This window comes from Anguilla anguilla, chromosome 3, assembly GCF_013347855.1.
Source record: "Anguilla anguilla isolate fAngAng1 chromosome 3, fAngAng1.pri, whole genome shotgun sequence".
Lineage (NCBI taxonomy): Eukaryota > Metazoa > Chordata > Actinopteri > Anguilliformes > Anguillidae > Anguilla > Anguilla anguilla.
The window spans coordinates 60,404,824-60,428,023 of NC_049203.1; the positions used below are offsets into that span (position 1 = coordinate 60,404,824).

At 41.1% G+C, this 23,200-nt stretch overlaps 2 protein-coding genes across 13 annotated transcripts in view; both read right to left on the bottom strand.

The window, feature by feature from the left end:
* The window catches only part of LOC118223945, a 60,474-nt gene extending 47,134 nt beyond the window's left edge, over positions 1–13,340 (bottom strand). For 5 of the 12 annotated variants that reach the window (XM_035411053.1, XM_035411050.1, XM_035411046.1 and 2 more), the window contains exons 1-2: positions 13,210–13,340; positions 13,049–13,140 (exon numbers count right to left, since the gene is read on the bottom strand). In XM_035411053.1, the coding sequence (XP_035266944.1) occupies positions 13,049–13,140; positions 13,210–13,305 (188 nt within the window). In that variant the 5' untranslated portion in view covers positions 13,306–13,340. Of the gene's footprint in view, positions 1–7,220; positions 7,487–13,048 lie in introns of those variants that run through there. The other 7 variants (XM_035411052.1, XM_035411054.1, XM_035411047.1 and 4 more) reach the window with 5 other exon arrangements.
* Positions 213–2,115, bottom strand: sox3 (SRY-box transcription factor 3). The gene has a single exon (XM_035411044.1). It carries the CDS (start codon positions 1,860–1,862, stop codon positions 957–959), a length of 906 nt encoding a protein of 301 aa, XP_035266935.1. The 5' UTR covers positions 1,863–2,115; the 3' UTR covers positions 213–956.
* Positions 13,341–23,200: the final 9,860 nt, after the last annotated feature.

Sequence of the window (23,200 nt, forward strand, 5' to 3'; positions counted from 1 at the left end):
ATTCCTCACACTTCATTTGACACATCGCCAAAGATAATCATTTTGCTTTTCAATTTGACGCTTTGTTCATTTTAAATCTATTATTTCTGCCAATCCGAATGAGCTGTCTGTTTCTCTCACCAAGCAGAACATTTCTGGAAAAGGTTCTGTTTGGCTACACATGAACGTGACTCAGATACGCCACAAGAGAACATCGGGGCAAAAGACGCACGTGGGTACAATAACCAGTCTTTATATTTTGTACAAATTTATTCATCATTTTAGAATAAAGAATGGTCTTAAACTGCGCAGAAACAGTTTAAATAAATCTCTCCGCCCGTGATATGGGTTAACCTGATACCGTCAAAACATACCGCAGAGAAAAACTCATGACACAAAATGGAACATTTCAACAAGACAGAGGTTCACAAGCTTCATAAAGAAAGTAGACACAACTTACTATAAATAAACTTGCGCTTGCGACCAGCACAGTCATTCGTTTAATTAAAACTAGTTCATGAAAATAAAAAATAAATTCTACACAGAGTTGGACATGCGGGCAAACTGATATTCTACAAATGAAGTGTAAACATTTACGTGTGAGTGTATTTCCCTCTCGGATTACTGAAAAAGCCTCCTGAAGAAGCAACATGCCATTTTCGTTGTCAGAAAATAGGATGGCATTTTTTGTTGAAGTCCCATTCTTCTAGATCAAATGATTGCTTAAATGCTCAAGATAAAAGCCTCTTTGCAATACAAATAAGTACGTCGGGCTAAATATTGAGTCCCTGTCCAGAAGATGTCGTTTTTAAACGATTGACAAACGGACCGCTCAACTTGAGATGAAAAATCGCAATTATTAAAATAAAAATGATCGAAACTTCCTTATTAAAATAAAAATGATCGAAACCTTCGTTGTTTTGCAAAGAGTTCAAAGTGTTCAAGTATCCCAAGTACTTAAAAGTTGAAATGTCTTTTCAAATGTGAGTGAGGGGTAGCGTTCCGTTTACGCCAGTCCCAGCACTCTGGTAGTGCTGGTGCACGCTGTGTAACCGACTCGTTTGCAGAGTGGAGTGATCCGTGCCGTCACCCCCGGGAGGCAGATACATGCTTATCATATCCCTCAGGTCCCCCAAACACGCTCTTTGGGAGTGCGATGTAATGGCCGGGGGTGGTGAGCTCGGTTCGGTCTTGCACACAGACGCCATGCTACCCAAGCCCATCGCGCTGGTGGTCTGCTGTGTGTAGGTTGGGGACATGCTATACGTGGACGCGGCGTTCATGTAGGTTTGGGCAGTAGACATCATGGGGTACTGGAGCCCGGCCATCTCATAGCGGTGCATCTGCTGGATCTGCTGACTGTTCATGCTGGGATGCTGTGAGTAGCCCAGCTGGTCCTGCATAAGAGAGTAGGCACTGCTGGTCCATCCATTCATGTGCGCATAACTGTCCATCCGCTGTCCAACCGAGACACCGTTGTTGACAGTGGTGGCACCTGGCGCCAAGAGTCCTCCGGGCAAAGAGTACTTGTCTTTCTTGAGCAAGGGCTTGGTCTTTCTGCGTGGTCGGTATTTATAATCCGGATGTTCCTTCATGTGCATGGCTCGCAGACGCTTGGCCTCGTCAATGAAGGGTCGCTTCTCTGCGTCCGTCAGCAGCTTCCAGTCAGCACCCAGGCGCTTGCTGATCTCCGAGTTGTGCATCTTGGGATTCTCCTGAGCCATCTTTCTCCGTTGGCCCCGGGACCACACCATGAACGCATTCATGGGACGCTTTACTCGGTCCTGGTCGTTGGCACTGTTGTTGTTTTTGGCGCCCGCCACCGAGCCCGTATTGGACTGCGGGTGCGGGCTTTTTATTTCTGTTTCCATCATGTTATACATTCAGACGGCTTTTAAGTATTCAGCGATCCACAAGACAAGAAAAATTAAAACAAAAGTGAAAACATTAAACGGGGAGGTAGTAGTCGTGCCCAAGTCGAATATAAGCGTTTTAAGTTTCTTCTTTCGCCTTAACACTTTGGTAGTTATATGCCCAGTTCTTGTTTGTGTCCGCTTGCCAGCTCTGCTTTTATCTCGCTCTGCTCTGGAACAGAACTCTGCAAACTTGTCCGCCAACCTCAGCTGTTAATAGTGGCCTTGCCATGTGATTAGGATTGACATCATAACAATGAGCTCTATCCCAACCAATCACAGCGCGCCTTTCGATCTACCATCCAAACGGAAGAGTTGGATAACAAGCGTTGTCTTGGGTGCAAATTGCTAAAAGACTGAAAAACATTGCAATAAAGTCCGAGACTACGCTGCGAAACGCTGAAATAAATTGTTTTTAATGGCACATGAGAACGTTACAGAAGCATAATTACGAGAGAATCGTTAACAAGTTGCCTTTGAAACTAAAGCTAGGGAGCGATGTACAGCAGGTAGCCTGCTGCAGTTAAAACATACTTTAAAAATCCCACAAAAACGTTTTAATTCTAATTTATTAATAAAAAAGCCTACGATTGTAGACTATTTCACGGCGTTAATTTCATATGAGAGTCGCCGACTATTTTCACGTGATCTAGTATCAAATAGAAAAGTATCAGAAGGCCCCGGCTCAAAACAGAAGTCTCATCTATCCTTTTACAAAATCTCATCAATCTATCCCACTTCAATAATACTGGAAATCCTGAAAAATAAGGACAATTCTGGCTTTTATACTACATAACAAAGTAATACGATTATCCACAGAACGCCCAAATCCCACAGCCTAAATCTTAGCATTAAAAAAAAACGACTTATATGTTTGGAAGAAATAATCAGGTTTTAACTTCCAAATCCAGACTGACATTTGAGACTTAATTTATCTTTAAATACTAAAGATGAATATGATTATGTTCATTTCCAAAAACATTGAAAAACAATTTCATTTTCATCGAGTGCATGATTCATACTCCATTATTTAGACTGGAAATAGGAGACTGAATGTCACCCGATAAGCTTGGGGATTCTCAAAAATGCAATACGACACTGGTTAAGTGGGGGGAAAATAATACATTATCGCCATCTTGTGGTAAAAGAGGCGGGTATAATATTCCAAGAACTTTGTACCACCGTGGTGGTACATGCTGGCCCAACATGTATTTTATGTGTACACATATAAAACGTGTTTTATATTTGTCATAGAATTAACTGCATCTGAATTGTTTGTAAACGGTGTTTTCTGTCCGCCAAACAACCGCTCCGTACGAGAAGGCCTCGTACTTACGGTCACAAAGCAGTGCTAATTGTTATTAACTAGCTACCTGTCGGGAGCCCTGGATTAACATGTGTTTCGTGAAAAAGGCTCGAAACTGACTGCTACTGTGCAGCCGTTGATTTTATGGTTGGCGATTTTCACCACAGGCATACCCTTTCACTTGCTAATGATTACAGCACACCGCCTATCGAAAATATATTGGTGTCCATCAACACCACTCATTTAGCCACAGAGAGTGTGAACTGTTTAAATGGCTCAATATGTCAATGTTAAGCGGTTTCGTCAGCAGTTTCTGTGGAATATTCCGACCTGCACGTTCAATCTTTCCAAAATTAAATTAAATTGGGTTTTATTTTATGCATTTTTTGTCAGATTTAGACCACGTAGTAGTATAATGCTACGTTATCTTTGCACATCCCTGCTCTCATGATTATAGAACAGAATTTCGCAAGTTACCATGGTTGCTTATACAATGGAAAAGGGTTAGTTGAATGTATCATCAAATAAAGTACTGGACTCGATGACTTTCATTTCTCCGGTTACTTCAATGGCCTATGCATCACACCAGGGACTGTACGTTCTGTCATGGGGTAAAAGTGCAGGTAGGCTACACTATATCAAACAATGCAGTAGTATGAGAATTAAACGACTGACATCATTGGCATCTTCCGAAAATAGATACAGTCACATTTATCATGAACTAAGCAGTAGCTACGTTTACCATATCGGAACATAAAAACAAATATGAAACAATGTCACACAGTCTATAAAATTCAAGTCATTGCAATTTTAAGTAAACACTGCGATTTAAGGCTGTTTCTTTAGACCATTGTTTGGCTCTAAGTGACACACACCTGAATGTAGGTTATTGCTAAGTGTAGCCTACAACTAAATAGCTCGGCGTCAGAAGTTGCCCGCTGTGAACAGAACCAAGGACGTACTCTATAAACTTCCAATTAGTAGCCGTCTAATTCAAACTAATTCAGTGTATGACCGGTGATTTGTTTATCGGAATAGACCCGAGGGGCTGATCCAGTTGTAATCTCCTTATGAAAATAGACCCGACAGCGGGAAAAGAAAAACTGGTAGCTACCCCGGAGTTCGGTAATGAGCATTGTTGCGGAGAGTTTCCTAATTACTGATAGCTGAAGGAGAGGACCACCAGCAAAGCTTAGTTTCTTGCCCCGGGGTCTTTCAGTGCTAGGTGTGGTTTCTCCGTAGACTGTATAGAAGTTTAAGATTTTTTTTGCTCCGGGATCCAAAGTAGTTTTAAAGAGATATAATATGTTAAAATCGGTTAAATTGTTGCAGCACTCCTATAACAACACAGATGGGGTCGCAGTTGCATGGGCTACAAATATATAGCCTACTGTAATAGATTAATTGACGTGGAATTATCAGTTACTTTGAGTAAAACTACATTAACAGTTGTAAAAAATAGTGTATATAGTGTTTTTTTCTAAGCATCTCTCTCTCTCACACACACACACCCACACACACACATACATAAATAGGCACGGAACAATATTTTACAATATTAAGCTACAGTATAACTTTTTCAATACAACAAGTTCAAGAAGTCACGTTTTTAAAAAAAATAATGCACCTATAAGCAATGGACAGCGACAGCCCATGAGCATGCTCTCACACCCCCAGATCATAAATGATAGGTGAATTAAGCACAATTAATAATTAGTTTAAACTTCGAATTAAAAAGCAAAATGGCATTGGCTACTTAGTCATTCCTAAGCGTGAGTTGTAATCATAGACTCATTATCATTGTCATCAGGAAAAACATACGGAAATTAACGTGGTCGTTAATAATATAACTGCAATACTCATGCGATACAGCGCTTAAGAAGGTATAACGGGTGCGTAACAGTCAAGATGATTCAAATTAATTTCCATGACACCAAACTAATATGAAAGTAAAATATACCCGTGGTTATTTGAACTATGATAATTTATTGTCAGAATGATAATTGATAATCAACCGTAAAAAACAGGATACTTTAACTGTTAACGAACTGCAATAGAATATTGTTAATATTATGTGTAACAAGAAACATATTGCATTCAATGCTTTAAAGGATTTTTGAAAAGAAAAAATAGCACAATCAATTATATTTCCGCACACACGTGCGACAAGACACTGCAGCAAAGTACAATTTGAGCGCGCGCACGGGTCCACAAGTACGAATGGTGAATGGGGGTTTGTGTGATAGAATTTCTCAGTTTTGTTTAGAAAAACATGTGACTAGTGAAAGTAACTTCGGATGGTAATAAGTGAGTGTGAAATAGTAATGCCAACGAAGGAATAACTGACGAGATTTTATATACCTGCATATAAAGCCATTGGAATGCAATAATTTCTCAGACACTAGAAACAATTTCCACACGAGACCCATCTCCATGGCCTGGCACACTGGATAATAATAATAATCCATAATTAACGCTTGACTTGATCTTTTTCTTTCTATGTAAAATAGAACTATTTTCTTTGACTAAAATATGTTATTGTGTACGTATATGAAAAAACCACAACATGATTTAAAAACGCTTCATACGTTTATATTAACTATTATAATAACTATTAAATGTTATGTTAAATGCCCATCTGCATTAGAGTTCCTGGAATCAATAACTTATTTTGTCTCTACCCAGTGACTACGGAAGGCCATTCAGTAGCAGTAATTAACACAAAATGATTTTTCAATTACGACGACAAAGGAGACAATCTCATTAGGATTTGCATGATGTTTGGACCCGTAATGCAAATGAAGATGCGATTTAAGCACGGTCTGCTATTCCTATTGTATCGGACTGAATGGTTGCTTCCCCGCTCTTTTCTAGACAGGTATAATGATATTCACGTGCCATTAATAGGAAGGAAATCATAGAAACACACTTCTGTCAGTAAAAAAATCAAGACCGTTTGGAACAGTTCAGCCCGGACTGACTCAAAAATCTAATTTTAAATAATTTGACTTAACCGAAGATAACATCATCCGTCACTTAACATCACAAACCATGCAATCCTATTGAATCCTTAGTCTTGTAAAACGGTTAAAAACCAAACAGGGTGACAGAGAATAATCTTATTCCGTAGTTGAAGCTTCTGATTAAAGCATACAGTTTTCTTCCAATTATATATATTTTAATTGTTTCCTTTCAGAAAGGCAAACATTTATGTCACGGCCATCGAATTATTTTATATAGGCTACAATCAGAAAATTTTACAAGTTGGTAAAGATACAGGGCCTAGGATGTGGTACAATAAAACAGAACAGAAAACATAACGTTTTCAAAACTTTGAAAATACAATTTCGTCAACATCAACTGAGGTTGAAATATATCCCAAGTGAACCTAATAATGCGTTCTTCCGTTATTTTCACAGGGTAACATGTGATGATATTTAATCGCTCCTCAAGTGATAAAGCATATTTCTGGAAATGTCTTGGCCCACAAATGAGAATCTGAAGGACACGGATTTAATAGTCAGATGCGGTCACAAATGCAAAAGACTAGAGAAAGCCAGTTGCCATTTTTTTACAATAATTGTTGAACAACCACAAACGTATTATTATTATTATTATTATTATTATTATTATTATTATTATTTTGTCGTAGGTCTAGTTGTGGCTATGATAACAATAAGTAAAAGTGTGCTTATTATTGTTGTTGTAGTTGTTAATAAATATAATTCTAATTTATTATTATTATTACTTCTAACTATTAGAATTGTTTTAGAATTATTATTTACTTATATTACTTATTATTTAAACGTATATGCACTTTTATTACACATTCGTTTACATAGCGTTTACGTTAGAACTGTTTGCCACACTTCACACATTCCAACTTCATCTCCAGTTATATTACTCACATAAACTAGCATAAGGCCAAACTAGCTCCGACTCGGCTGTCCACTCACACTGTAACCTGATTTTGTTACTCAATAAAAAGGAAAAGCACCAAGGAATCGCGAGCTGTTTCTTACCTGTGCAATGGATATGCACATGCTATCAATTTTCTTTTACACTCAAGGAAACCTGTGTTGCCCGCAAGATTTTTGGCTGTAGCAGGGTTGGCAAGCAGTCGTGAAAACGGTAAACAGTGCTTTCCTGACACGATACAGTTGTCTGATTTAATAATATCTCTCAGCTGTTTAATTGACCTCTCAGACAGCACGTTAATCTCAGCTGATATCTGGACTTGGTGAATCAGGAATGAAGACCTTTACATGACAACTAGGCTAGTTTAGGCATACAGAAGCTGTAGCGCTTTCACGCGCAAGAAAGAGGAAATTAAATGATTTCTCATTGATTAGTGTCATTTCACCATTTCGTGTAACAGTATCTCGGTTATTTGTAAATATAAGAACTACAAAAGACGGTGAGGTCAATCATGCAGTTTAAAAAATGGGAGTTTATCCATTTAAAATAAGAGGTCATGTGCTTCTTTGACTCGAATAACGTGTTGTCTGTTATTTCCAGTGTGTTTCAGCACTTAAGTGCTTAATCTAAGACACTGATTAGCTAAAAGCTCCACAAACCTTGTGCTATTAACCGCTGATTGAAAGGAAACCACAAAAACCTGGAGCACTGCTGCCCTCCGGGACTGGAGTTTTACATCCCTGCTCTAACAGCATCAATAAAACTATGGTGGCTTGGACCCATTCAATTTCTAAAAAAAAAAAATCTGTGCTGAAAACAAACACAAATCTTATAACCATTTGTTACTGTAGTTCATATCTCTAATGGCAATATGCAGGGACAATTCATTTGGTTGTAACAAATGAGACAGAAAATTTGTTCACCTGCCCATAGGTGCATCAATGCAATGAAGCTTTTGCCTGCTTTTGTATTCAATGCAATCCTGCAATGCAAAGAAGACACTGCCATTAATACTCAAACACACTCCAAAGCTCCCAGGGCCAAAGCCATTTCTCCTGCCATTAAAACATATCACAATCAAATCAAATCTATTTTATTTGTATAACAATTTTTTACAGAAAACTCTCTCAGAAAAAAGATGCTTTACAGAGTAGCATAAAAGGAGTAAAAAACGGGCCTGGACCCCCCAAACAGCAAGCGCAGGGCCACCGTGTTTCATGTGGGCCAGGACGGCCGCAGCATCTCGATCAGGACCGAAGGAGGGCGTGTTCTTGGTGCTGTTACCACAGCGGCATCTGTGCTTTCATTGCAGTGGCGCAGTGCTTCCGCACCACCTTGGTTCAGTTGGCAGGACTTTGTTCAAAATTTACACCCACCTGCCCGCCCTTTCCGCATTTCACTTTTAGTGTACCTGACATCAACATGCTTATCCCCCACCCCCCACCCCTCTCTAAAAGAATGTCAAAGACAGCAAGTCTGTTTTTCCAGCAAATCAAGCATCTCTTTCCTCATCGTGCTATGCGGAGAGTTGGGACTGACCAAGGCTGCTGACACAGACCCTGATGTAACTTCTTTTTAACCGCTTGTGTAGGAACAGGCATGGTGTGAATGTGGACTCTCTCTCTCTGATGCTCATGGAAATGTGTGCCACAAAACGCAATATGCACAATACCATATGGTTGCTCAAAAAGAGAACTAAAGATCTAAGCTAGCAACATAGTCTTTTCTTATATTTTCAGTGACTGAGAAATTAAAACAGGCTACTGTGTAAGACAGAAAACCCAAGGTTTGGGTTTGGCCTCTTGTTCAAATTTAGTGTTGGCCCAAATTCAATGTCAAACATAGTTGGGTGGTTTCTGAAGTTCATGAAACAATGTATGAGGAAAAACATTTGTGAAAAAATGTGTGTAGCCTACACTAAGATGCAAATGGCATTGCCATTAAAATTGATCTGGGCCTTAGATTAAATAGATGCCTGGTTTGCTCAGGTAATATTACAGGGGCTATAGTGCATTAGCCCAATTACTCCTTACACTGAGTTTGTAGGGACCTTACTGGTCACACCATACGCCTATATCAGACATGTATATAAATCATAGGGTAAGTACTCCTGTAAGGCACTGTATTAAGTAGAACATAAACATGTAATCATTTGCAATTGAATCACATTTGTATGTGTAAAAATATGTCATTAATGAAATATGAAAATATAAACAAAATATTAATAAAAGGGGAATACATTTTTGGCTTTTCAACAAACGATCACCCTGGAGCTTCTTCATGGAACCCCAAGGGGCCCCGGGCCCCAGTTTGGGAACTCATACCTTAGCGCACCTCCAAGCTTCAGAGGCCCCCCGAAAAAAAAAACATCACTTCCTATATGTTCATATGACAGCCAATCAGAAGCAGGCCACTTAGCGTCCATGTGATCACCTGGCCTCCCAAGTTTAGAGGTTCCCTACTGCATCAGTTAAGGTTACAGAAAAACAGACAAAGAGAAAGCCTATAAGAAGCATGGCCATTGGCCACAATTATTTTTATTGTCTCAAAATGTTTTTGATAACTATCACTGTCATTTATCACCAGGTAGTTGCCCAAAGGCAGATGGCACCACACAGAATTCTTTGTAAAAACCTGAGAAACCCACAGGCCTAAACAGCTTGTCATTACAGCCTGCTAAGTTAATTACAGCCATCCTTATTGCATGTATATCTTTTTAAATCATTACAATGTTCTACAGTTTCTCCAAAACCATGGAGGCCTTTTCCTTTTTGTTTTGCGAAAAGTGCTTACTGGACAGTTTGTGCTGTACTCCTCTGTTTATTGAGCACAATTCAGATCCCTGAACCCCCTTTCACAAAAATAAATCATTTTCTTTATCAGGCTTTCATTAGTTAAAGAGACTTATACAAATGCATAATCAATTAGCAATGCAAATATTTCATCCTTTAAATGCACCTACTTTTAAAACATGATTAATGCCATTGCTTTTTTTTAATCTGTGTTTTCTATAAAATTAATATGTGTTAGGGATACTTTGCAATTAAATGGCGGAAATGGTTTTATTTCTCAAGCTAATGTTTGGTTTGCTAATTACAAAAGGTAATTTATTAGGCCTGTTATGAAGAAACAAATAAGTATTAGCTATATTAATTATGCACTCTGTTACGCCTGATCTTTGTGTGATTGAGGTGAAAATGACATCCTCCCATCTCAAACACGAGCTCCTGAAACAAAGAGGCTGGCTATATGCAATTTTAGTGCCAGTAAAGGTCTTATTAAGAGAAGCATAATTTAATTAAAAGTAGTTAGCCGTTGCCCTCCGAATGTATTAATTATCTTTTGGGTGAAGAGATGAGTTTTGGGATTATGGATAATTTAATTAAAGCTGGCGTTCTGAGGAAAAGGAAACTGTGGCGAGAAATTGGGCGTGTTGACAGGATAATGGATTTTATGGCCCGAAATTGGAATGGTCACCTTGCAGAAAGAAAAGGGTGAATTTCCTCTCACTAGAGATCCTGGGGACTGGGGAGGGGCATCTCTTAACCACAGGGCACCCACTCCCAGATTGGATATGCATCTAACGATGCGTGCATCTAAGGACATAGCCTAATACGATACAATGCGATGCGATACGATATACTTTATTGTCCCCTTAGGGAAATTTTTCTTGTGCTCAGTATGGCTGCATTTAGCAAATGTCATTCTACATTTTACATTATTCTACATTTTACGTTATTCATATGTACATACATTCAAAAGTGGGCAGTGCATGCATATATATATATATATATATATATATATACATACGCATACACTGCCCACTCTACCTTTGATTATAGTCACCTCAGCAATTCTGACGCACATGAAAAAAACTAGAAGAAATGTGTCCTGGATGTTTAAGAGGGGAGGCTACAAACAACAGAATTCAGTAGACCGTAAAAATATGTGTGTGTATGTGTTTGTGTGTATGTGTGTGCGCGTGCGTGTGTGTGTGTGTGCGTGTGTGTGTGTGTGTGTGTGTGTGTGCGTGCGTGTGTGTGTGCATGTGTGTGTGTGTGTGTGTACTTGTGGTGGACAGTGGGAGGGCGGTGTTCTTTCCTGCCACTCCTATTGGCAAAAAAGAAGTTTGGCCAAATGCTACAAATAGTACCAGGTAGCTGGTGATTGTGGAGCTTTATTAGTTTCCCCTGATAAGTGGTTAAATGTGTGGCTATATCTAAAAATGGCGTTTGAAAAACTGCATCTGTGTGTTTGTTGTCTAAGGGGGTGTGTATATGTGTTTAAATAACATTGGCATGGGGGGTGGGGTTGGACAAATAGAGGAAAAGCACTGAAGTGTGTGTCGAAAGGCAGTCACAAGCACCCCCCCCCCCCCCTCCCCAACCTATATCCCAACATCCCAACATCCCAGCAGTGGCGCATCTCTACCCTCAAAGGGTTAATGAGCAGGACAAGAACAGACCCTGAGCTGTCACTGAATGGAGGGTAACAACAAGCCTGCAAATCAAAAAATACAAACATCCAGGTCCCCAGGGCACAAATTTTGGGGGTGTTTTTCAAGCCAGTCCTCAATAAAACTAAGAGACCTGATGCTGGAGGAATACACAGCGAAAGCAAGCATGCCTGTGACTACAAGTTTGCCAGCAGTATCCAAAGGTTATTGCAATGTATTCAGTTTTATGTCCAGGATGGGTCAATTTGTCATTGTTATCTGCAACTGTATCATATGACATCTTTATGCACAGTAGCCTGATGTCCTTGAGAGGCGCAAAATGCTAAAAAAAAATGTTTTGCCTTGCTGATACTGGAGTTTAGAATGTGTGATATTCTGTATTACAAGTAAGTTGTGGGCAAGAAGAAAAGAACCTGTAAACATTCACACACATGTGCATGTATGCAAACATACAGACATGCATTAAACATGCATATGCATGCAGGTATTTATTTTTACATATGCAGACACACGCACAGGCATGCAATGCATGCACATATGCACACACATGCACACAGACACATACACACCCACAATTGCACTGTGACTGTGTTACATGTTTCCTCAATGCTTTGACAGAGGACAGTTTTGGTGTAACCCTTTTTCAGTCTGGCTTTATAATCTGATATAAAATTAGACAAAATTTATATGCAAGCATATCAACCCTGAAACTTAGTATGAATATTAATCCACAATATGTCTAAAAAGTATTCTATTATACATTCTTAATTATTTATTTTCTTAAAATTAACAAAATAAATTAATGTTTAATGTTGTATGACTGATAACATTTTTTCAAAAAAATTTGTTGTGTGTCTGTTCTGGATATTGGAAAAAAGATCCATAAATGAATTCTATTAGGCTAATAGATTTTTCTATTAGAATTTATTCAATGTAGTGTTTCTTCTAGAATGTGAGCTCTGTATTTCTCTTAACATATCCTTACCATTCTCCCCAATCTGTGGGTTTTGTTGCAGCTTTATTTCCATTGGACAGTATAGTAATTAATACTGCAGAAAATAACAACTCGGCAAAGCATAAAAACGCACCCAAATCAACTAACTATCAAAATCCACAATTATTTAAATTCAACAATGTATTATTTAACATGTAAAAATGATAAGCGAAACACATTTCCTGTTTAATTCATTTTTGAGAGAACTGCATGCATATCATCATCTTGTCACCAAATCTGCTCCTCATTTCCAAGGGATAACAGCCTCTAGTAAAACCGTTAATCTTACTGTCATTAGAACATAAACTGCGCTACACAGGTTCTCACGTGACGCAAAACATATTTGCTACTCGCATATGTACTACCAGCCATCGCTCGCTAACCAAGACACTAACCTCGGAGCCCAGACCCCGAACAGACACTACAAGACAGCTCAGCGTGCGCGGCCGCACACCCCAGCCCCAAATCCCAGAAATACTCACCTCGTCCCTAGAGCCTCGCTAAGGCAGATGCCGCTCTGCCTTACGGGTTCCGCCTCTGTGTGTGCGTGTTTAACACATCGCCCCGACACGAACTAAAAAGAAAAAAAAAGCACCGGAGAAAACAAACAGACAACACCGGCTGCACGTGCGGGCGGGCTGACCTGCGAGGAAAAGCGCGCGCTGGGACTCGGCAGAGGCAGCAGTCCCGCGGCGCACGCCCCAGCCAGCTCTCCCTCAACACTCTGGGACCATCTCATTCAGCCAAGATTGCTTCATACAAAAGTTGACAATACACCGCTGAAAGCCATTGTTGACATTCAACATTTTTTAAATAGCTGAGTGGGACATACAAAGCGGCAGGCCGCAAAACTTGGCTGGGGACTGACTCGGAGCACTGAACGATTAACAAAAAGAGAAAAATGTAAAACAAAGATGTTCTGAAATGATAGGTTATCCCTTTTACTGTAAAATTGCAACTGAGCACCTGGCTGTGCGGGTGTCAATTATGAGACTGATCACAAAAACATACTCATCCCAGGAAACTGGTTATTATAGAGCCATGCGGTAAAATATCGGCAGTAGCATTCAGATATTCAAAAATATGATAAAATAGATGTGAGTAGACTTAAATTATACCAAAATCAATGAGTTGAACAAACAGCACATTTTTCCAAAACAGTAAAAAAAAATTGCCTGTTTTCACCACAAAGAGAGTCAAAACACATGTTCACTTAACCAAGTAAGCCAAGTGAACCAGCCTTTTTAATATCTTTGCTGAGGGCTTTTTTTTTCTACGAATGAGACTGACCATAAGCATTTTGTCCTGCATATGTTAACCTGCTCCACACACTTGGGTGGGGGGAACTCTTTATGCAGGAATGATGTAATTTGTCGGGTTGTTTACCTTACAGTTCCAAGGTAATGAACTGAGATGTGAAATAAGTCTGCACTGGATGTGCTTTGCAAGTACACCGATGGTCAGTTACTTCAGATGAATTTTGACCTTTTTGTTGGCCATTAAACTGTAGGCAGCATTTAAAATAAAATAAAAAAAGACCTAGAGCAGAGCATCTGAGATCAAAGGTTGAGAAAACATTTTGCAGTGATGTCATACACTGACAGAATAACCTGAATTCAACAACATCTGTCTTCAGCTTTAATTTGCAAAGAAATCGAGCACGTCTTCCTTTCCTCACAGTCACAGTTTGGCAAGTTTGCTGAATTTGAAAGGTAATCGTGAGGTAAAGTTAAGGGCAAAGTGGTGGCTGGCTCCAGGTATGTGTCTCTCAGGGGACTGGGGAGGGACAGCAGTGGAAATGGCTTTTTGGCCCACAATGAAAGAACTTTCAACCTGGAGATTGCTTCACTTTCTGTCAGGAGCCACCTTCACCTTTGTGATGACACAAACCAAAACTCCCCCAGGCCTTCCCTGAACGGTTGGGTGTGGGAGTGCAGTACGACGGCTCCGTGTCAACTTCAGACTGCGTTCTCATATCAGGTTAGCAGTCTATTATGCCATTTTTCTGTCTTTAGTCACCAAGTCACCCTTGCCTTTTCAATCACAAACACGTATTTGGCAGTTATTTTCACCCAACTCTATGCAGAAACCAGGGGTTGGTCTCAGGTCTATTTTGGGGCAAATCACTAAATATCAATTAGCCTACATTAAAAAAATGTGCCAGCTGACATTCTTGCAAACTTTTTTTTGCATGGTTGTATTTTATATTCCTCCAGCATGAAAAGCCCAAATACAGCCTAACTGATCTGTAACTCTCTCCCACGACAGGAGAGAACACTGATCGGGTTTGTCCTTCGCAGTGATATTCAAGACTCAGATGGAGATCCACCTCTGAGTGGGGTTTGTCTGAGCAGAACAACAGAACCGGTCCGGCCCCATTCAGATGAAGGGAGGGTGAGGGTGGGGATGTGGAGCTGTGTAATTACACTGATCAGGGAGAAATTATAGCTTTCAGAGCACCAGCCAGCTAGGTATAATCTTACAGGTGTGCCAGCTCCGGGCCGGCGGGGAGCCAGCGTCCCACCGCTTCCTTCCAAGAACCATACGTCAAGACTCTCCATCCAAAACCATTACCTGCCATCAAAGCAGTAATTTTACTCTAGCATTACACCGCTCCCTCTCTGTCGACAAGAACGCCCCCACCCCCCACCTCCCCCCAACCCCCACTGGCCGGGGTGGCGCTGCCTTGGTGGGAAAATGACATTTAATCCGTTAGCCGCCCCATTCAGGGGAAATTGGCAAATGATAGCTCCCCAAATCTCCAGTTTCAGGAAGTGAGAGGCACGTAGCATGCACATCAGGGGCAGGATGGCAGTTGAGGGGGGTGGGGCATCGCTCGGTACACTGTCTATGTGATGTACAGAGGAGTGCACGACAGGAGGAAGCTTCAGAAGGCTCTCTTTCCCCTGTACATCAGCAGTACTCTGTGTGTGAAGAAGGAATGGTTAAATCACTGTTTCACCTATTTCCAATGGCTGTTTGCACATAGACCATCCAAAGTCGCTGTGCTCACTGGAGGTCTGTAGTACGCAACGGACATAGGTCTCTATTTTTCAGCAATGTCTCCACCCTGGCCCCCTAGTGGTGGAATCAGAGGAAGGACAGCTGAGTCACTGTCTGAAGGCTGAAAATTGAACTACCCAATCTGTATCATTGTTCAAAAAAGTGGGTTTCTTCCGGGCTGAATACCCCTACTTATGGTCCTGAACATGTACTTATAAGTATTGTCTCCTCATTCTCCATGTTGTTCCAGCTACGACACAGGATGTTATTCTTTAGGCTGATGTAATGGTTGCGACACTGCTAGCTTGACATTGTGTCTGTTCCTTGCCAAACATTTTTGTATGTACTTTTGTAAGTGGTTCTGGATAGGAGCATGTGCTCAGAGCCTAAATGTAAATGATTATGGTGTCTGATGAGCTTCCTCATGCAGAAATGATTCTACCCGCTGAACAGACTCCTCCAGTTTCAGGTGGTCCAGGTTCAAGTGCTGCACAGAATTTGGAACACAAATAACCAGCCATGCCACTGAAGAGACCACCAACAGGCAACCATGTCAGTGCTGTAACACAACATTTGTGTTATCTTATGCAATGAAATACAATATGAAGAATCCCCAAGGACACACAGTACATTCGGTCGTCTGAAACACAAGCGTGTGCACTCTCACATCTTTATACAGCAACACAAAAGCTAACACACACACACACACACACATATACACACACAAATAAGCACATAACCAACACACACACACACACACATACACACACAAATAAGCACATGACCAACACACAAACACACACACCCACACATACACATATACACGCACAAAAATCAGCACATGACCAACACACAAACACACACACCCACATATACACACACACAAATTAGCACATGACTGAACCAAACACACACACGCACACGCACACACGCACACACGCACACACGCACACACGCACACACGCATATACACACACAAAGGAAGTTTTTCCAGCTCATTTGCCATTCAGCCCTAAGAAGACCCTGAACATATTGTGTTGCACATGACCCTCCCCCCTTCCCTGCCCGGCGTGAATAGCACTCTCACTGCTAATTAAGTACTAATGGTCCCACCCCAGCACGGAATACTAATTAAAGTGCCTTTCTTCCCCCCCCTGGCGGGAGCGTACTTCACTGCTGGCTAACAAGGAGAGGCAGGTACGTCCTCCGCCCCTGGCCTAGGTTAATAAGGGGTCTGCTTTGGGGTTCTGGGGGTCCAAACGGCGAAGGGACGGCATTGCCGGCACCCAGCGCTCCTCCAGAGGTGGCAGGTCAACAACCCCACACAGAATGCGCACATAAAGGAGGGAAGCGGCTGCAGGGAAGGCAGGAGGAGGCCTCTGCTATCGTGGGATGGGACTTTCCCCAGATTTTTCATGAATAATCAGGAAATACTGAGACCCTAAGTTAGTATTTGGGTTTATTGCTGAGCACTATCTACGACTAGCAGCTGTCAAAGGGTACAAAAGCTCTTACCTGTGACATATCTATGTTTTCACTCTCTGGTTAAGACATTTATGTTCTGAAAATCAATATTTACTGATTGATCGAGGGAAAATAGAATCCCTGATTATTCTCTCCCAGGCCTGACAAGGTATCAGACAACAGTAGACATTGTCTTTCGCCCACGTCTAATATGGATATAAGCCTTACCTGATACCTGATATAAGCCGGATTACCCGGCTCCCGCTGTGTGTAAATTGTCTGCTGATTCTGCTGTATCTTTTGCCATGCAGTGTACCCTGTTCTATGAATATGTCAACATAACATTCTATTCAGGAATAAATATTGCTCAAATTTCTTATTCTGAACTAAATTATCAATGGGACTCAGTATTATGTAAAATCGAAGAAATACAGTGGAGATATCAGTGGAGGTTAGCTGAGACACTGATGCATTTATGTTTTTTTTTTTATACAACTAACTCCTGTCATAGCTATTTGATTTGAATAAATAAATTTGCAACATAAATAATACGGTATTTGTGACTTTGGAAATGCCCTGAAATGTTTTATCCTGGGTTTGAAACAGGAAATTTAATAGTTGTGCCTGCTTAGCATTAATGAGCATAATTAGTCAACCATTCAGTGTTATTCTTTCAAATGTGTGCCCCATACACAAAAAAGTGGTATGCCCATACATGTTATTGATTATATTCTTCACGTACATAAGCTTTTGGGAGAGAGCACTGTGTTCTCACTGTGGGTGGTGAAAGATTGGTGATAAATCCTCAATAAAATCCATAATAGATGGTTTCAAAATGGTCTGACTTTCAATTTATTTTATTTATTTAGTTATGGAGATCACTGTTCAGCTCACCGTTTTGTGATCTTGCCGTGTGTTATTTGACTGCCGTTTTCTCTGTTGTAGCAGACTTATATTAACAAGAAGATTCTCTGATTCTGTGAGGGTTAAATAATGCATTATTAATCAAATTATTATTATTTTTTTTGGCACGTCACATTCTGCCAGTCAAAGTTTCATATTCTTACCGAACGGGGGGGAAATGCAGCACGTTTTCTGGCCATTTTGCGTCGTGTGAGACAGCAAACTGACGAAGGGAAAACAGAAGCCGTTCTGGAGAACTCCCTTCCTCCGTGACAGATATGAGAATCTTGAGCTCTCCCATCCTGAATAAAAAGGCATTATTCTCTTCCGCACAAAGACGTTCTGAAACCGCTGCAATATGAAGCAGCAGCAGACAATGGCGCGAGCGTCCCGTGAGAGATGGGGGAGTCCGGCAGGGCAAGCGAATAGTGTAGGAGCGCCTTCGTTCAATTACCGGAATAGGGACGAGGAATATAATAACTACTCTCATTAAGGGTTCCCAAGATGCTATGATAGCAGAGCTCTATACCTGTGCAGTATCAGTAATGTTACTGTACTGTTCCCTGCGATGACCACTGACATTGTTGCTGTTATGACTAGCAATCGTACGAAAATGATCTAGTAGTAGTGTAAATACTACTACTACTACTGATAATAATAATAATAATAATAATAATAATAATAATAATTATTATTATTATTATTATTATTATTATTATTATTATTATTACATGAAACATTATTTTCCTCAGTAAGGGCTCAAATTTTATACCCAAACACATTCAGAGCTATAAAATATTCACAGCAGAAGCTTGCAGCAGATTCTAATTCATGCTTCAAGGCTGTTAACTCCTTCAGCTTGTGATTTAAAATCTTTAATTCAGTTATGGTTTTGCACAAAAAAATCTGAATTTCAATGAGCAACATTAATTTATCATTTACTGGACTTTCTTTCATTCTGTATATAAAGCAAAAAAAAAAAAAAAAAAAACGAGCTATTTTTTTGTTTTAGCAATAAAAATCTCTGAATTCTACTGTGAAATATTTCCTCATTTTGGTCCATTGAATCAATTCAGTTCAGTTAGTTAATAAAAAAGAAATAATTTGTTGTTTTCTTCTCACCAAGTGCTTTGTATCTATGGTAGGGATAACATGTCTCATTCTGGTAGAACACATGCAGAGGCCTTAATACGTACATGCTTATTAATGCACTGATCTCAGTTCCATTAATCTCAGCTACTAGAGGAAATCAAAGATTCCACAGAATGTTGATACTGTATGTAATGTAAAAATCGACAAATTATATCAGTTTCAGTAATTTTTCATTATATCTGATCCCTTGCACCCTCTTACCTTTCATTCCCTGTGTTGTTAGTAAAAATGAGAATAAAGCTGCCTAAATCCCTAAATAAGTGTTAATAGATCCATAAATAAATAACCAAACTGTTCATATCTTAGAGGAAAAGTATTTAAGTAAACGTGCTGCAGTTCTGCACAGCTTATTCCTACTGTAAATTAGCATTTTTGTAACAATAAGGCTACTAACTGCTTTGGGTTGAGCATATAAATTGGACCCCATTTTATTTTGCCTTCCTACTGGCAATCAAATCGAAACTGAATTACTTTCTGCGCTGCATATATGGTGAATAATGTTGTGCTTCAGTATCTTCTGGGGACACACGCAAAGCCAGCATTACCATTGAAATGGCTCACGCCAATGAGAAAGTTATTCCAAGCTGGCATAATTTCCTGCTTATTTAGTACAAACACACCTGAAAAAATGCAGTAACAACTGTGCATTCAGATAGTATTTAGCAGACTACAACTGAGAATCGCAAAAAGCTTGTGTTCATGGGACAGCGTGCATGTGTGTGTGAGTGTGTGTGCATATGTGTGTATGTGCGTGCGTGTGTGTGTGTGCGTGTGTGTGTGTGTGTGCCCGCACACACACAAACATACCGTTGCGGGGTGGAATTTGAAATTACCTGTGTGAGATAATGGCACTGTGTACCAGATTGACTTTGGTCCCTTAAATGCGGCACATTTAGGTAATCTTGTCCCCAAAAACATGTCAGCGCCTGAAAAGGCCGGCCCGGCGCGCTATCAGCAGGCTCGGGTCCAGACGCTGACGCAGCCGGCGAGGCCCTCCAGCCGACTGCCAGAACGCAGCGCGGGATCTAGTTATGAAATAATTGAATTTTCATATCAGAGGGGAGCAGAGTCCCGCAGACAATGGGAGCGCTGAGTCCTCTCTGTTATTGGCACAGGCCCTTTGCCACGTGCATGAAATCAGTATGTTAATGTTCCTCTGATTTTTTTATTTATTTTAAGGGCACTTGTGCTTCCACCGATGTGGTTTAAAAAAAAAAAAAACCGCTAACTATTGATAAGTAGGTTCCTCGCATTCCCAGACCAACACCCCCCCTACCCCCAACCCCCCTCCATCCACCCAGCCAACCAGCTCTCGAGTCCTGGCACCCTCATCTACCACCCCATCATTATTAAAACTGTAATTTATTTTCTAAATCAAACTGATGGGCTTGCATTCTATTCTCTGCAGCAGGCAGTGAATTACTGAGCTTTAATTACTTTCCTAACTTCAGTGACCCTGTATGCTCCATTTTGTGTAAGGGGAGGGGGGTGGGGAAGAAAAACGGGGCTCCCACAAAAGCCTTCTTCTGAGCGTTTATGTTCACTTTTTAATGCAGGAATCTATCAAGGAATTTTTACGTTCAATCAGATTCTGTTAACATTTTCACCTGCCACTCTCACTCTGCCCCCACCCCCCACTCTCAAACACTGTCACCCCGGGAGACAGGGTGTGCAGAACAGACCGTACCCATACCTATGAACTAACCCTTAACAGTGGCCCCTAAAAATGCGGGTTGGGACCCACTGATTGGCCACATGAGTGGTTGATGAGGGTAACAAGATAAATTCAGAAAGATAAGTTGCGTTGTGCTATGCACATGCCACTAACATTCACATTAGCCAAATTAAATGTGCTACTAGCTGCACGCACAGAGATAGTTACAGTGTATATGCTGTTGTACTGACATGTTGAAAACATGCACATTTCATATATGAAGGGACGCTAGGCTACATTATGGGAAGCGGTGGCTCCCAGAAAATGTGTCTGATGATGTCGTGGGTGGGCGGTGGTCTCGGATAGTGTGGGAACCGCTGAGCTAACCTGAGCACCGAACCTTATGCTGCCGGCTGGCAGAGGAGGGGGCCTTGATCAGGCACACGCTGGCCTCGGCCCCCACTACCCCCTATAACCCCCCCCCCCCTCCCCCAGATAGACTGCGCTCCTCACAGCAGCCAGAGGTCGCTAGGCCTGAATGTGTGACTGGCGCAGTCTGCGCCCTTTGGCCAGAGAAAGTTGTGGTCAAGCGGCAGTTTGGAAAGCACCACGCTGAGGCTTTCGCCATGTTATCAAAGGGGATCCAGTAACAAACCATTGCAAGGTTCACCTGCACACAGATTTCCCCACACTATTTATTGGACAATGGTTCTAATTGCTTTGCGATATTTTATTGTCAGTGGAAAGATTCAAGAAAAAAAATTTATGAACACAGTCCTGCTCCTGTTATATACTGACACCATAGATACCACTTATACTCATTTATACACGTATGTACACTCATTTAACCTCACCTATCACCAGCTGTAGAAAATCAAGACAAATCAACATTATCTTTGTTTGAAATAATGGCTATAAATATGGAAAACTTAAAAAGTTCATTCCAAACAAGAAAAGGAATGCAGCCTAACCAGAAGCACTTAGTGAAAGGAGCTCAAACTGGTTTGGAGCCCATAATCTACTGCCATTTTCAGGGGCGCTTTCAGACCAATTGTATACATGAACCATTATGTTTCCTTGGACATATGGCAATATATAACACAAATGCTGTTCAAAGAACCCCGATTCTGTTGAATGAGTTCCCCCAACAGTTCACCAAATAAGCAAAAGAGGCATGTTTCCACCTTTTATTGCTAACATTGCGGTTCACATTTTAGTCTTTCTTGATTCCTGTTTCCTGCCACTAACATACCCACAGCCCTGCTACCCCCCACCCCCACCCCCCCCCCCCCCCCCCACCCCCCCCACCAACACTCCTCATGCCAGTCACCCACCTTATTAAAGTCCCTAATATGGTGTAATCCTCGCAATCGCTCTCATCTTTTCCCCGGTTTGTCTCAGCGCGGCTAGAATCACAGCCACGCAGGCAGAGGTTGGTCTTTTGCTGACTGCCTGATAATTAAATGAGCGATTATCCCTCCCATTAAAGGACAATGATATAGAAAGCGCTGCCATATGTCCTGAATATTAATGAGGGGCTGCAGGCGCCTTGATAAGGGGCCGCGGCGATGCCGTTTCCGTAACGGGTTAAAACAATCAGCTCATACCGCTGCGGCCTTCCTCCCTCACCGCCAACTCCAGCGCCGCGTTCCAGCCAACTCACCCAGAGACACCCCCCCTCCCCCCTCCCCCCTCCCCCCAGGTTTGGCCGCAGGGAGGGGGCAGCCTGGCTCATTCTCGCCCTGCCCTCTGGTTCTGGCCCGGTCCTGCCACCCCCTGTGCCTGCGAAGCTGCGATTGAGCCCTGGCACCGCCGCCCAGTGAGAAGGAGAACGAGGGGGGAATGAATTCGGTGTGCAGAGAGTCCTGCTTTTTGTCCTCACGTTTTCCAGGGTGGGGAACATGCATGTGCTCTTCCCAGCAGGAGGGACAGATGACCGTGTTCCTGCTTCAAGAATGAAAATAGTAATATATTAAAACAATGCCTCTGAAAACCTTAACTTTATAACACAATTTAATTGCCTTACTGCAGGACTGTGGGTTTTGCTGTCAGTTCAAGGGCAACATTGTCAATGTATTGTCTGTATAATTGTCATTTCATATAAGATTCTATGATTCAAATATATGAATTTGAATCATAGAATGAGTTTCAAGTAGTTAAGCATTTTCAATGCTTTGAAAGTGATTATATTTTCTGTGATTGCTATTAAATTAACTGAGAGGATAACTTTTAAAAATCCAAACTAAAATCTATTCTGTGTTATCCTTGAGTGTTAGTAAAAAAAATATTAACACACAAAGAACAACCATTATTTCTGCCCACATATTACCAATGGTCATCTCTCTGTGACGACCATTGGAAATATGTGGGCAGTCATAATGTTTGTACGGAATGATTATACAAGTTTTATCTCTTTATGATAGTATTCAGCATCATTTAATGACTGTTTGTACTGAAG

Coding starts and splice junctions, on each gene's coding strand:
- sox3 (XM_035411044.1), bottom strand. CDS start 1,862: ATGTATAACATGATGGAAACAGAAATAAAAAGCCCGCACCCGCAGTCC.